Here is a 15,194-nt window from a genome sequence, read left to right on the forward strand (position 1 = left end):
CCTTTTATCTGTGGTTGCTTTACTTTATGCTACTGTTAGTAAAAGTTTGGCTCAGTGGAGGAACTGTGAAAACAAGCTCTGTGTGTAAAATTTTGAATAACATTCTCCGGGAGCACTCTGCCCCATGGTCAAGGGTTGAAGTTGGTATCAGCTTCTGAAGGGGTGCTCTGCTCCATGCTCTGTGGGTGAAATTGAAATTAGCTTCTGTGGTGGGTACTGTGCTCTATGGCCCAGTGGTGAAATTTTTAACCAGCAACTGTGGAGATACTGTGCAGCATGGTCTATGGGTGAAATTATTAATCAGATTTTGTGAGGTTACTCTGTCCCATGGTGATATTGTGGACAATATAATGTGCGCACTATGCAATGCTTACTTTCTGCATAATTTCATAGGACTAAGTACTGCTGTACTAATGGTGAGGGGCAGAATAAGTAGAGGAGGTTTAAGATTGTAAGGCTGAGAGTGCCTCCAGTTTCTTCACTTTGCCTTCCACCGTGTCCCCTGTTGTTAATTCTGCTCTTGGGTTCCCTCCAGTGGTTGTAGGTGGGAATGCAGTTGTCTCTGAGTCACAGTCTTGGCCAGGTGTATCTGCTAATTGCTGTTCAGACTGGGATATTTAAGTGTGCAGTATTCATTAGCCCTTGCCAGTTGTCAATGTTCCTTGTGAAGTGTTGGATCACTTTCTGGCTTCTCTTGCCTGCTGCCAAATTCTGCAAAGATTAGTGTTTGGTTCTTTGTATCTGTGGCACACTGCTGTGTGCTGGTTTCAGTTGTATTCCTGCACTGATTGTAGGATTCACTGGAGTTGCAGATTTACGCTCTTACATCTATTAGTTAGATGTAGGTTATTTTTGTTATTTCTGCAGTGTATGTTTTTGAAGGGTTTTTTACTGACCGCACAGAACTTTGTCCTATTCTGTCCTATTTAGCTACAGTGGCCTCCTGTGCTAAATTCTGTTTTCTGCCTGTGTGTGTTTTTTCCTCTCCAACTCACCGCCAATATTTGTGGGGGGCTGTCTATCCTTTGGGGATTTTCTCTGAGGCAAGATAGTATTCCTCTTTCCATCTTTAGGGGTAATTAGTTCTCCGGCTGTGACAAAGTGTCTAGGTGTGTTAGGTACACTCCACGGCTACTTCTAGTTGCGGTGTTAAGTTCAGGATTGCGGTCAGTACAGTGGCCACCATCTCCAGTGAAAGTTCTCATGCAGCTCCAAAGTCACCGGATCATAACAGTCCCCTATTAATTATGGCCTCCGTTCCGACAAACAAGAAAATAGAAATGGACTACTATTCCATTATTCCTAGCTGGAGCAATCAAGTGTGGTTGCCTGCTTTGTACAATACATTTTTCAAAGTAAACACTTTGGGCCCCCTAGTTCCCTTAGGCAACAGTATTGAGGAGGTGTCCTATGGCAAAGAGGCTGGGACTGCAAGTTGCAAGCCTGATGGCGGACCGCCAGCTCAATCCAAAATCATACTACCAGCTTTTCATCGGCAGCTCTTGTAATGTATGCCACTGGAGCTGAAATTTTGGATCTGTGGGGGAAATGTAAAAACATGCTCTGGGTGACATTCTTAATCAGCTTCTGTTGAGGTACTGTGCCCCATGGTCGGTGGATGACATTTTAAATCAGACTTTGTGGGAGTACTGTGCCTCATGCTCTGAGGGTGAAATGTTTAATAAGGTTCTGTGGGGCTATTGTGAGCCATGCTCTGTGGGTGAAGTTTTTATTGGACAGGTGGTAGCAAGCCTCAGTCTCTGTGGGGGAATGGTTAAAATGTTTGTTATTCATTTACTTCCTATTTTACCATGATTGCTATAGTGACAGAACCCCCTTTAAGTAAATTCTCTATCCAACTTTGTTTGCAGGACAATTGTTCTGCTGTTACCCACATTTGCTTCATTTTGCAGCCCCCTAGTCCTTGCTCTGACCATTTTACATTACTGAAGTTCAAGTCGCCATTGACTTATATGGGTTTCGGGGTCCTGGGTCAAGTTCAGCTCAAGTTCTTGTTCTAAACCGGACTACTAAAAAAAAATTCCATTAGTTATGTAGTTTTATTCATGTAGCATATAATTCAGAAATGTGGAATACTTGGTCCATGGAACATTATAATATCCAAATTATGTTGACCTGTTTTGCTTGTCTCCTCCACTAGCTGAGTGAGAAGTATGGACCAGTATATACGCTCCACATTGGAATGGATCCGGTTGTGGTATTGTGCAGCCCTGATGCAGTGAAGGAGGCTCTCATTGACAATGCAGAGGATTTTGGTGCCAGGGGACACATACCACTGCTGGACAGGATAACTTCTGGAGGCCAAGGTACGGAGCAACAATATATTTTGTTTCTAAAATCATTGTACAATTAAAACTACAATGATTTACTACTTTATAATACAGGAACATGATGCTTAATTGCAGCTTATCCAGGATGGCACATTTATGGCAAGAAGGGTAGCTGTGTCAGTCAGCACAGTATCAAGAGCATGGAGCACATACTGTACCAGGAGACGGGCCAGTACACCAGGAGACGGGGAGAGGAAAGTAGGAGGGCAACAACCCAGCAGTAGGACCGCTACTTCCTCCTTTGTGCAAAGAGAGACAGTGCTAGAGCCCTGCAAAATTACTTCCAGCAGGCCACTAACATCCATCTGTCTGCTCAGTCTGTCAGAAACGGACACCATGAAGGTGGTGTGAGGCCCCGACATCCACAAGTGGGCGTTGTGCTTACAGCCCAACACTATTCAGGGCAATTTACATTTGCCACAGAACATCAAGATAGGCAGATTCGACCTTGGCGCCCTATGCAATTCACGGATGAGAGCAGGTTCACATCCTCAGATCCACTCTGAGATCATATGCAGGTGCACTGGGCCCTGGGTTCCTTCTGATGCATGACAATACTAGGCCTCATATGGCTTACGTGTGTCAGCAGTTCTTGCATTATGAAGACATTGATACTTTGGACTGACATGACCAGTCCCCAAACCTGAATCCAACTGAGCACATCTGGGACATCATGTCTCATTCCATCCACCAACACCACATTGCACCACAGACTGTCCAGGAGTTGACTGATGCTTTAATCCAGGTCTGGGAGGAGATCCCTCAGGAGAAAATCTGCCGTGTCATCAGGAGCATAACCAGGAATTGTAGAGAGGTCAAACAGACACGTGGAGGCCACACACACTACTGAGTATCTTTTCCTTGTCTTGAGGCATTTTCACTGAAGTTGTTCTCAATTAATTCCACCATGTAATGAGTAAAGATTTGCAACTGGAATATTTCATTAAGTAATATGATGTGGTACTTAAGTGTTCCCTTTATTTTTTTAAGCAGTCTATATACTGTACCTTTAAACTATAAATTTAATTAGGTAATCCCATCTCCAAGATCCTATCCCAATAATGATAATAATATTAGAAAATACCTCCAATTAGAAATGTAGTATAGTTCTCCTGAATCGCTATGTCACTTACCTCATATGCAGATCATTGCAGTAGCTTAGATATCCGTGATTATGGCCAATAACAGCTATCCATCACTATATGAGTGGTCATGATTAGTGTTGAGCATTCCGATACCGCAAGTATCGGGTATCGGCCGATACTTGCGGTATCGGAATTCCGATACCGAGATCCGATACTTTTGTGGTATCGGGTATCGGTATCGGATACATAGAGATGTGTAAAATAAAGAATTAAAATAAAAAATATTGATATATTTACCTCTCCGGCGGCCCCTGGACTCAGCGCGGGTAACCGGCAGGCTTCCTTGTTCAAAATCAGCGCTTTTAGGACCTGAGAATCACGTCCCGGCTTGTGATTGGTCGCGGGCCGCCCATGTGACCGCCACGCGACCAATCACAAGCCGCGACGTCACCGCAAGCTATTAGCGCGCTCATTTTTTAAAAATGAGCGCGTTAATGACTTTCAAAGACGTAGCGGCTTGTGATTGGTCGCGGGGCCGCGACCAATCACAAGCCGCGACGTCACCGCATTTTTAAAAAATGAGCGCGTTAATAGCTAGCGGTGACGTCGCGGCTTGTGATTGGTCGCGTGGCGGTCACATGGGCGGCCCGCGACCAATCAGAAGCCGGGACGTGATTCTCAGGTGCTAAAAGCGCTGATTTTGAACAAAGAAGCCTGCCGGTTACCCGCGCTGAGTTCAGGGGCCGCCGGAGAGGTAAATATATCAATATTTTTTATTTTAATTCTTTATTTTACACATCCCTATGGATCCCAGGGTCTGAAGGAGAGTTTCCTCTCCTTCAGACCCTGGGAACCATGAGAATACCTTCCGATACTTGATGTCCCATTGACTTGTATTGGTATCGGATATCGGTATCGGCGATATCCGATATTTTTCGGGTATCGGCCGATACTATCCGATACCGATACTTTCAAGTATCGGACGGTATCGCTCAACACTAGTCATGATGGATACCGAAGCTACTGCAATGCCCTGCATATTGGGTAAGCGACACAAATAATCAGAAGAACTGTGCAGCATTTCTAATTGGAGATATTTGCTAATATTTTATTATTACAATTGATACATATGAGGATACAATCTTGGAGCTCAGAATACCCCTGTAATCCCTTCCCAACATTTGCAGTACATGTATGTCATGATTGGCAATATATACCGTACAGACCAAAAGTTTGGACACACCTTCTCATTTAAAGATTTTTCTGTATTTTCATGACTATGAAAATTGTACATTCACACTGAAGGCATCACAACTATGAAATAACACATGTAGAATTATATACTTAACAAAAAAGTGTGAAACAACTAAAACTTTTGCTTTGATGACTGCTTTGCACACTCTTGGCATTCTCTTGATGAGCTTTAAGAGGTAGTCACCGGGAATGGTTTTCACTTCACAGGTGTGCTCTGTCAGGTTTAATAAGTAGGATTTCTTGCCTTATAAATGGTGTTGGGACCATCAGTTGTGTTGTGCAGAAGTCTGGTGGATGCACAGCTGATAGTCCTACTGACTCTTAGAATTTATATTATGGCAAGAAAATAAGCAGCTATGTAAAGAAAAATGAGTGGCCATCATTACTTTAAGAAATGAAGGTCAGTCAGTCAGAAAAATTGGGAAAACTTTGAAAGTGTCCCCAAATGCAGTGGCAAAAACAATCAAGCGCTAAAAACAAACTGGCTCACATGAGGACCGCCCCAGGAAATGATGACCAAGAGTCACCTCTGCTTCTTTCTGAGGATAAGTTTATTCGAGTCACCAGCCTCAGAAATCGTAGGTTAACAGTAGCTCAGATTAGAGACCAGGTCAATGACACACAGTTCTAGCAGCAGACACATCTCTACAACAACTGTTAAGAGGAGACTTTGTGCAGCAGGCCTTCATGGTAAAATAGCTGCTAGGAAACCACTGCTAAGGACAGGCAACAAGCAGAAGAGACTTGTTTGGGCTAAAGAACACAAGGAATGGACATTAGACCAGTGGAAATCTGTGCTTTGGTCTGATGAGTCCAAATTTGAAATCTTTGGTTCCAACCACCGTGTCTTTGTGCGACGCAGAAAAGGTAAACGGATGGACTCTACATGCCTGGTTCCCACCGTGAAGGATGGAGGAGGAGGTGTGATGGTGTGGGGGGGCTTTGCTGGTGACACTGTTGGGGATTTATTCAAAATTGAAGGCATACTGAACCAGCATGGCTACGACAGCATCTTGCAGTGGCATGCTATTCTATCCGGTTTGCGTTTAGTTGGACCATCATTTATTTTTCAACAGGACAATGACCCCAAACACACCTCCAGGCTGTGTAAGGGCTATTTGACCAAGAAGGAGAGTGATGGGGTTCTACGCCAGATGACCTGATGGTTTGGGGTGAGCTGGACCGCAGAGTGAAGGCAAAAGGGCCAACAAGTGCTAAGCATCTCTGGGAACTCCTTCAAGATTGTTGGAAGACCATTCCTGGTGACTACTTCTTGAAGCTCATCAAGAGAATGCCAAGAATGTGCAAAGCAGTTGTGATGCCCAAGAGACCGGGATACCCAGCACCGGACCAATGGGGTCTATCTCTTAAGCGGGATGTCACGGGTGGCTTGACCCGGTGCTGTGGCCTCAGGCAATGCACAGTGTAAGGGGTATCGTGAGGGGACAGACACTTACTTGATCAGCAGCAGGTTCTCCCAATGGTGACGATCCCGATTCTGGATAGATGGCTATTGTCCAAATAAAAGACTGAGGCATTGAAACGTTTAACCAGTTTACTTTAACATAAAGGGATTTACAACCAGTCCTGTCACCGGAGTCTGTATGGGAACTCTGAATTACTTTGACCCTGCCGGGGTCTTCGCCTCTTATTGTACGCAATTTCTGTGTGGCCCTGCTGCTGTATGTGAACTGGCTGCCGGCCCAATCTGTCCCCTCCGGGTCCTGGTTCGACGGGCAACCCGAGTCCTTTTATCGGCTTACCCCCTCCGGGAGTACCGCTGAACTCTGTGTCTGTTGCTGCGTCCGGCCCTAGTGAAGCTGATATCACCTCACGTTTTTCCGGTTGCTGTATTATATATAATGAATACAGCCACGGATCCGGTATCCGTCTTTGCGCCTGTTCTGGGTAGTGATTAATGCTACCCGGTTCTCACAATGTCCTTTTTCTCTGTCCCTCTTCTTCTCAGGCCGGTGATTTAGGCCTGGAAACAGTCACAGGGCTGTTAGAAATTCAGCTGTATGACCTCTCACTTTCAGCTCCTTAGCCCAACTGCCAGTTCTTCTCTCAGACCAGAATGGATCAAGGGGAGTCTCTGGAGCTCCCCCTTCTGGCCGGAGGTGGTAGTGCAGTTTTGCTATCTTAGTACTTGTTTTTAGTGTCAGTAACTATTTTTGTGGCAAATACCCCTAGGGGTGCCACATTCCCCCTTAGTTAGGAACAGTACTCCGGGACTGTGGGACGATAACATTTTGAAATAACAATTAATATGTACAGAGTCTTAAAAATGAAAAGTTACAAAAACCACTCAAGGAAACAAAAATAGAGTTCTGTAATAAGTCACTTCAAATAGCGTCCATTAATACAGTTCTATCCTTGAAGGTACTAGGAAAGGCACTGCACTTTGTGTCCAGGAATTTAGTTCCATTTTTCCAACAGAGTTGTCAATATAAAGTCTAAAGAAAGTTCAAAAAGAGCAAAAAGCAAAGTTCAAAAAGCAGTCTTTCCGGAGCTTTGATTTAGTGCCTCCGGGTTGATAACAAGAAAACAAGAATATGCAAGAAGTTCATACAGACAAGTCTCTGTAGGCACTGGGCTTAAACGTTGCAGAATGATAACAATGACTATAGTTTTATAGTTAGTAATCTGCATACCTGGCCGGTAATTGACCCTGGGTACTACACTGTGATCTACGTAATAGCGGTATCTCTCCATGTGGTGTACTACTGTCTACTGCGGATGTAGTATCTGCCCACTCTGCTAAAGATAATTCCATGACTATGGAGTTGGCAAGTCCACCGTGAATGGGATTACTCTGATCAGGAATCTGTTCTTCCTGGCCTGGAACCTCCTGTAGTACGGGGTCAGCCTCTTCCTGTCTTGGGACTTCTGGTATTGGGTTCGGTGTTGGGTAAAAGGCCACCATGGGAACCACTACTGCACCATGGTATGTTAGTAGGGTTTTGGGAAAGTCTCCTATAGAGGTGTGATACATTTCCTCTTCTTTTTCCTTTACTGGTTGAACCTGTATGGGTTGAATAACTTCTGGTTCTGGCTGGACAACTTCTGGCTCTTTCAATGCTTCCGGACACAATTTAAGATTGTCTCTTGACACTAATACAGATGTTAAGCCTCCGTTTTTGCAAATGAGACACATTTTAGGATTATCCATTCTTGTTGGTAAAACTGTGTAGGGTACGGCTTCCCACTGATTGTCTAGTTTATTGGTTCGACGGTTTCTTTTGAGCACTTGGTCACCCGGTCTTAATGGGGTCGCTAGAGCATTCTGGTTGAAAGTTCGCTCTTGTCTTTCTCTAGTTTGCTGAAGGCTTCTTTCCACACTCTCTTGCACTTGGCGATACTGGTTTTGCCGTATGATATCCCAATTGGAGTCTTGAACTTCTGCGTCTGGTTTCAGAATTCCCATTTCTAGATCGATTGGTAATTGGCCGGGTCTTGCACGCATAAGGTAAGCTGGGGTGCAGTTGGTGGAGCTCACCGGGACATGATTATACAGATCCACCAAGTCAGGCAATTTCTCTGGCCATTGATTCCTTTCTGTCTCAGGTAAAGTCTTTAGTAGGTCTATTACAATATGGTTCATCTTCTCGCATAAGCCGTTTGTTTGTGGATGATAGGCCGTCGTCTGGATCTTTTTGCAACCATACATATTACAGAATTCTCTGAAGATCTCTGATTCAAAGGCTGCACCTTGGTCGGTGAGAACCTGTTCCGGATATCCATGGGGTCTACAAAAGTACGTTTGGAACACTTTGGCTGCTGTTTTTGCTGTCAGATCTTTTACAGGTACAACTACCAAGAAGCGTGAATAATGGTCCACGATGGTCAAGGCATAGACATAGCCGGACCGGCTTGGTGTCAACTTCACGTGGTCCATGGCTACAAGTTCAAGTGGTTGTTTGGTGATTATGGGCTGCAGTGGTGCTCTTTGGTTCTTTTGATCGTTAATTCTGAGGTTGCACGGGCCACAATTTCTGCACCACTGTTCGATTGATTTTCTCATCTCGACCCAATAAAATCTTACTCTTAGAAGTACTTCTAACTTTTTCCAACCGAAGTGACCATCACCATTATGGTAAGCTTCGAGGACCATCTTGACATCTTGTTTAGGCACGATAATCTGCCAAACCAATTCATGTGTTTTCGGATTGGTGTACCTTCTACAGAGCTTCCCTTGATACAGGAACATTTTGCCTCTCTCTTTCCAGAGTTGATGCGTCTCTTCTGGGGCATCCTCATCAGGATATGCACTTTGCTCAGTTAACAGTTCCTTCACCAACTTCACAGCCGGATTGCTGTCTTGGGTGTCAGCCCATCTATGGTGTGCTAATGGATTAAAATTCACCTCTTGTTGTTTCTGATAGGTACTTGACTGATGATGTTTTGCCTTGGGATGATGGAATGCTGGTAGTTCAATTTCTTCAAGCTCCCCCGTTTCTTCTTCTACATCTCTCAAGTGTGGCATCCGGGATAGGGCATCGGCATTTCCATTCTTGCGACCTGCTCGATACTTGATCTTGAAGTTGTAATTAGATAACCGGGCTATCCATCGCTGTTCTAACGCACCTAATTTGGCTGTGTCCAGGTGGGTCAACGGATTGTTGTCAGTATAGACAATAAATTCTGCAGCGGCCAGATAGTGTTTGAAACGTTCAGTCACAGCCCAAACTACTGCCAGTAGTTCCAATTTGAAGGAGCTGTAATTTTCTGGTTTTTCTTTCAGTAGGCCGGAGCTTTCTACTTGCAAACGCGATGACTTTCTCCCGACCTTCTTGCTTTTGTGACAGCACCGCTCCTAGTCCCACATTACTGGCATCGGTGTAGAGGATGAAAGGTTGATGGTAATCTGGGTATGCCAGAACCTCTTCACCGGTTAGTGCCTTCTTTAGTTGTTCAAAGGAGTCTTCCCTTTCGTCGTTCCACTGGAAAGGAGGGCTTCAGTTTGAAGGTTTCTTCGTCTGCCCTACCAAGGCGTCTTGCAAGGGTGCTGCCAACTTGGTAAATCCTTTTATAAATCTGCGATAGTAACCCACCAATCCCAGGAATTGCCTCACTTCTTTTGCGCTGGTAGGTCTCGGCCAATCCCTTATGGCGGTTATTTTCTCTGGATCCGGTGCTACTCCCTCCGAACTCACGATGTGTCCCAGGTACTGTACCCTTGGCTTGAGAAGGTGACATTTGGATGGCTTGATTTTCATGCCATACCTGGATAAGGCTTTGAACACTTCTGCCAGGTCTTTTAAGTGTTGTTCGTAAGTCTTTGAGTAGACGATCACATCATCTACGTACAGGAGGACTGTCTCGAAGTTCTTGTGTCAGAGGCAGCATTCCATCAGCCGCTGGAAGGTACCGGATGCATTGCAGAGTCCGAACGGCATGCGATTAAATTCACTTAGACCCATTGGTGTGGTGAATGCCGTCTTTTCCTTATCCCTCTCAGCCACAGGGACTTGCCAATACCCGCTTGTTAAGTCTAAGGTGGAAAAATAATTAGCAGATTTCAAAGCGGTCAAGGACTCTTCTATCCTAGGTAAGGGGTAGGCGTCTTTATGGGTGATGTTATTAATCTGCCGGTAGTCTACGCACATTGTCATGGTTCCGTCCTTTTTTTTTGACAATCACTAGAGGGGCCGCCCAGGGGCTACAGCTGTCTCTTATTACCCCGGCATGTTTCATCTCCCTCAGCATATCTTTTGCACATTGATAGTGAGCGGGCGGTATGGGTCTATATCTTTCTTTTATTGGGGGATGGTCACCGGTGGGGATTGTGTGTTCTACCCCTTCTATCCGTCCGAAGTCCAATGGGTGTTTACTGAAGACTTGTTCATATTCCGTCACTAGCCTATACACCCCTTGTTTTTGATGGGTAGGTGTTGAATTTATGCCCACGTGTAGCTGTTGGCACCAATCCTCCAATTCTCCATCTGAGCCGTTGACTTCCACCTGACAGGTTGGTTCTAAGGGCTCAATGGTTGTGATGGCATTGTTGTCAACAGTATATAGCTTTGCCACTGTAGCATAACTTGGCAAAGTGACCTCTTCCTCTCCACAGTTCAAAAGTCGTACCGGCACTCGTCACCGGTGTACCTCGACTACCCCTCGTGCTGTGAGTATAGTGGGCCTGCTGTCGGTGTACACTGGTTCTATTAAGGCTTGATAATCTCGTCCCTTAGTACCAATGGCTGCTCTACACCATACCAGCATTTCTGTTTTTGGTGGGATTACAATAGACGTTGGATCACTTACCCTCACACTGCCGATTTCTCCACCTGCAACTTCTACCTGTTGCCTTAACATCAATACTTTTATTTCCCTCCGGAGAACTCTCTGTTGGCAGGATTGGGCAGTTTCAGCAATTTGCTGTAAGACAGAAATAACTTCGGAAAAGCAGTTCTCTAACACATTCATTCCTATCAATACAGTTGGTTTACAGTTCCGCCGGTCAACATCAACAACACTTATACCCTGTTTCTTCAATTCTACTTTACCAATCTTTATGGTCATCTCCCTGAATCCTAGTTTCGGTACCAACTTACCATTACTGGCCCATATATCTAGTTCAACATCAGAGGGCCCTTTATCAATATCTGCATCAGCCCAGTACCTCTTATAAAGGATATATATATACTTATATACGGTATAGATGAAATCTGGGAACCTGTGTCCAGCAAAGCGTTGAGGGGAATTCCGTCCAGCACGATAGGGATAATGGGTCGTCCTCCGATGTACCTGTCGTGCCAGGGTGTTGGGCCTTGAAAGTTCATTCCTGCGAAGCGGCCCACATTCCCAGGGGATTCCCGTTTAAATCACAATCTCGTGCAAAGTGGCCTGGCTGCTGGCAACGGCAGCAAATGGGCTGTCCATCCGGTTGGTAGCCGTCGCGGGGTCGTCCTCTCCATGTCGGGTATCTCCGGGGTCTCATCCATGGTACATCTTCTCTACGGTTTGCCAACTCCATCTTGGGTCCTCTCATCTCCTGCATGGTTTTAGCTATTGAAGCAACAACATCAGTTAAAGAGTCAAGCTTTTGTTGAAGAGCCTCATTAGTACTGGGCCCCAGGGGCTTAGCAATGGCCCCGGACATAGCTGATGTCACTGGCGCTCCCTGTTGTTGAGGAGCCTCTGCCATGGGTTGCGCAGGCTCCTGATCCCAAGGTGCCTCTGCCAGCTGGAGACTTATAGCGCTCTCCTTTAATTGGGCAAATGTCAATTCAGGGTTCTTAAAAACAAGCATGCTCACATGCCCCCGGTGAGAAGGGGTGTAGAGTCCCTCAATAAATTGATCTCTTAGCAGTTTATCCGCTCCAGTGTTAAAAATGGGTTCAGCCAGTGTAAGTGATTTAAGGGCTTCCTGCAGGTTTAAGGCAAAGTCTCTCACGCCCTCATTAACTTTTTGTTTGCAATTAAAGAATCGTACTTTAGCTTTGCTGCTGGCAGTCGTTTCAAATGTAGCTTTTAATCCAGCAAATATGCGTTCAACAGTGCCTTTTAGATCAGCTGCCCATGCTGTGACTTCTCGCTTAGCATGGCCACTTAACTGCATCATCAGGAGACTAACACGCTGAACTTCACCCACGGGGAACATGTTAAAATGGGCCAGCATCTTTTCTCTGAAATCGTCAAGGGTATTAGGCTCACCTTCATACATTGGAAGCCACGGGCCACCCGGGATATATGGCATCGGCACCGGCATGATGGGCGCCACTCCTTGCACCGCTGCGCTACCGGACTCTCTATCAACACTCTGTCTTTCAGCTGCATTAGCATCGCCGGGTGCTGCGGCGTCTCCGTGCTGCGACATACTGTGCCCCCTTAGTTAATCCGGACCCTTCCGGTCCTCTGCTTCCGTCGGGATAGTGTAGATTCATTCCGCTGTGTAGCAGGATTGGTTTTCCCCTTGCTCAGACGTCAGAGTGCTCAGCTTGGTGCCGCCCACAATGACACGCCCCCTGCTGCTCCCGCCCGCCGCGCGCTCTGTAATAGCGGATTCTGAAGTTTTTCAGTCAGACTGGGGCTCAGGTAATGGCGTAGCTCAATTAACAGTCTGGTGCCTAACGGTTATGAGGTGATTACCTCAGGGGATGGCGGCCATCTTTACTCCATTATAACCAATGGGGAAAAGTCACTTTCAATAGTTTTTTAATGGGAAATGGAATTTTCTTTAATAAAGTCAATTTTCAAGATTTTTCATCCAATTTTCACAGTTTTGGGCTCCTATCACGGCACACAATACCCGGTATACGGGCTGGCTGAATCCTGTTCGTGACGCCAATTGTGACACCCAAGAGACCGGGATACCGAGCACCGGACCAATGGGGTCTGTCTCTTAAGCGGGATGTCACGGGTGGCTTGACCCGGTGCTGTGGTCTCAGGCAATGCACAGTGTAAGGGGTATTGTAAGGGGACAGGCACTTACTTGATCAGCAGCAGGTTCTCCCAGGGGTGACGATCCCGATCCTGGATAGATGGCTATTGTCCAAATAAAAGACTGAGGCATATAAACGTTTAACCAGTTTACTTTAACATAAAGGGATTTACAACCAGTCCTGTCACCGGAGTCTGTATGGGAACTCTGAATTACTTTGACCCTGCCGGGGTCTTCACCTCTTATTGTACGCAATTTCTGTGTGGCCCTGCTGCTGTATGTGAACTGGCTGCCGGCCCAATCTGTTCCCTCCGGGTCCTGGTTCGACGGGCAACCCGAGTCCTTTTATCGGCTTACCCCCTCCGGGAGTACCGCTGAACTCTGTGTCTGTTGCTGCGTCCGGCCCTAGTGAAGCTGATATCACCTCACGTTTTTCCGGTTGCTGTATTATATATAATGAATACAGCCACGGATCCGGTATCCGTCTTTGCGCCTGTTCTGGGTAGTGATTAATGCTACCCGGTTCTCACAATGTCCTTTTTCTCTGTCCCTCTTCTTCTCAGGCCGGTGATTTAGGCCTGGAAACAGTCACAGGGCTGTTAGAAATTCAGCTGTATGACCTCTCACTTTCAGCTCCTTAGCCCAACTGCCAGTTCTTCTCTCAGACCAGAATGGATCAAGGGGAGTCTCTGGAGCTCCCCCTTCTGGCCGGAGGTGGTAGTGCAGTTTTGCTATCTTAGTACTTGTATTTAGTGTCAGTAACTATTTTTGTGGCAAATACCACTAGGGGTGCCACACAGTCATCAAAGCAAAAGGTGACTACTTTGAAGAACCTAGAATATCAGACATCATTTCAGTTGTTTCACGCTTTTTTGTTAAGTATATAACTCCACATGTGTTAATTCATAGTTTTGATGCCTTCAGTGTGAATGTACAATTTGCATAGTCATGAAAATACAGAAAAATCTTTAAATGAGAAGGTGTGTCCAAACTCTTGGTCTGCACTGTATAATATATTTATTTGTACCCATAAATAAATATTATTATGAAAAAAACAATAAAAGTACACATATTTGTTATCGCCAAGTCCGTAACGACCCAACCTAAAACTGTCCCACTGCATAACCCTTTTAGTGAACATAATAAAAAATTAAAGTGAAAAAAAGAGGCAAAAGACGATGCTTTATCATCATACCACCGAACAACAAGCGGAATAAAACGTAATCAAAAAGACAAATGTAAATATAAATAGTTTTGCTGAAATCGACATCTGTCCTGCAAAAAGTAAGCTGCCATACTGCTCAATCAGCTGAAAAATTAAAATGTTATTGCTCTCAGAATAAAGAGATGCAAAAATAATTTTTTTCTATAAAATAATTTTTATTGTGTAAAAGTGCCAAAATATAAAAAAAATATATAAATGTGGTATCACTGTAATCATACTGACCCGAAGAAAAAGAATGCCTTATCATTTTACCACATGCGGAACGGCATTAAAAAAAGCCCTTAAAACAATTTGTGCATTGTTGGTTTTCTTTATTCTACCTCTCACAAATCGGAATAGAAAGCGATCAAACAAAGCCATGAGTCCGAAAATGGTATCAATATAGAAACATCAACTTTTCCCGCAAAACACAAACCCTCACATGACTTTGTCAGCAGAAATATGAAAAACTTACAGCTGTCGAAATATGGTGATGCAAAAAAACTTGTTTTTGAAAACAAAAAAAGCATCTTTTAGTGTGTGACAACAGCCAAACAATAAAAATCCAATATAAATCTGGTATCGTTATCGCATCGACAGGAAGAATACAGTCATCTTATCACTTGCACTAGGAAAGGCGCAAAAAATAAATGAAACCAATTCTTCACATGCTGATTATTTTTTCATTCTGCATCACAAAGATCACGGTAATACTCGGCTCACATTTATCCTGCACTCTGTGCTGAGCGCTTACATCGGGTTTCCATGTAAATCTCTGAAATACGTTACTCAGACAGAAGGTTCCCTATAATGAGGCAGATGGAGGCACTGCTGTAGATGCCATAGGATCTGGCGGTGTCCATTTATTAGGAGTGCATAAAAAAGCCATCAGCCACAGTTTTCTGCACTACTGA

The 15,194-nt window shown here is 44.9% G+C and overlaps 1 protein-coding gene across 1 annotated transcript in view; it reads left to right on the forward strand.

The window, feature by feature from the left end:
- LOC138661795 (cytochrome P450 2G1-like) overlaps nt 1-15,194 on the forward strand; it is a 64,264-nt gene that overhangs the window by 23,182 nt on the left and 25,888 nt on the right. Inside the window, exon 2 of the mRNA XM_069746719.1 lies at nt 2,162-2,327. Within this exon, the coding sequence (XP_069602820.1) occupies nt 2,162-2,327 (166 nt within the window). The remainder of the gene's footprint in view (nt 1-2,161; nt 2,328-15,194) is intronic.

Source organism: Ranitomeya imitator, chromosome 2 (assembly GCF_032444005.1).
Source record: "Ranitomeya imitator isolate aRanImi1 chromosome 2, aRanImi1.pri, whole genome shotgun sequence".
Lineage (NCBI taxonomy): Eukaryota > Metazoa > Chordata > Amphibia > Anura > Dendrobatidae > Ranitomeya > Ranitomeya imitator.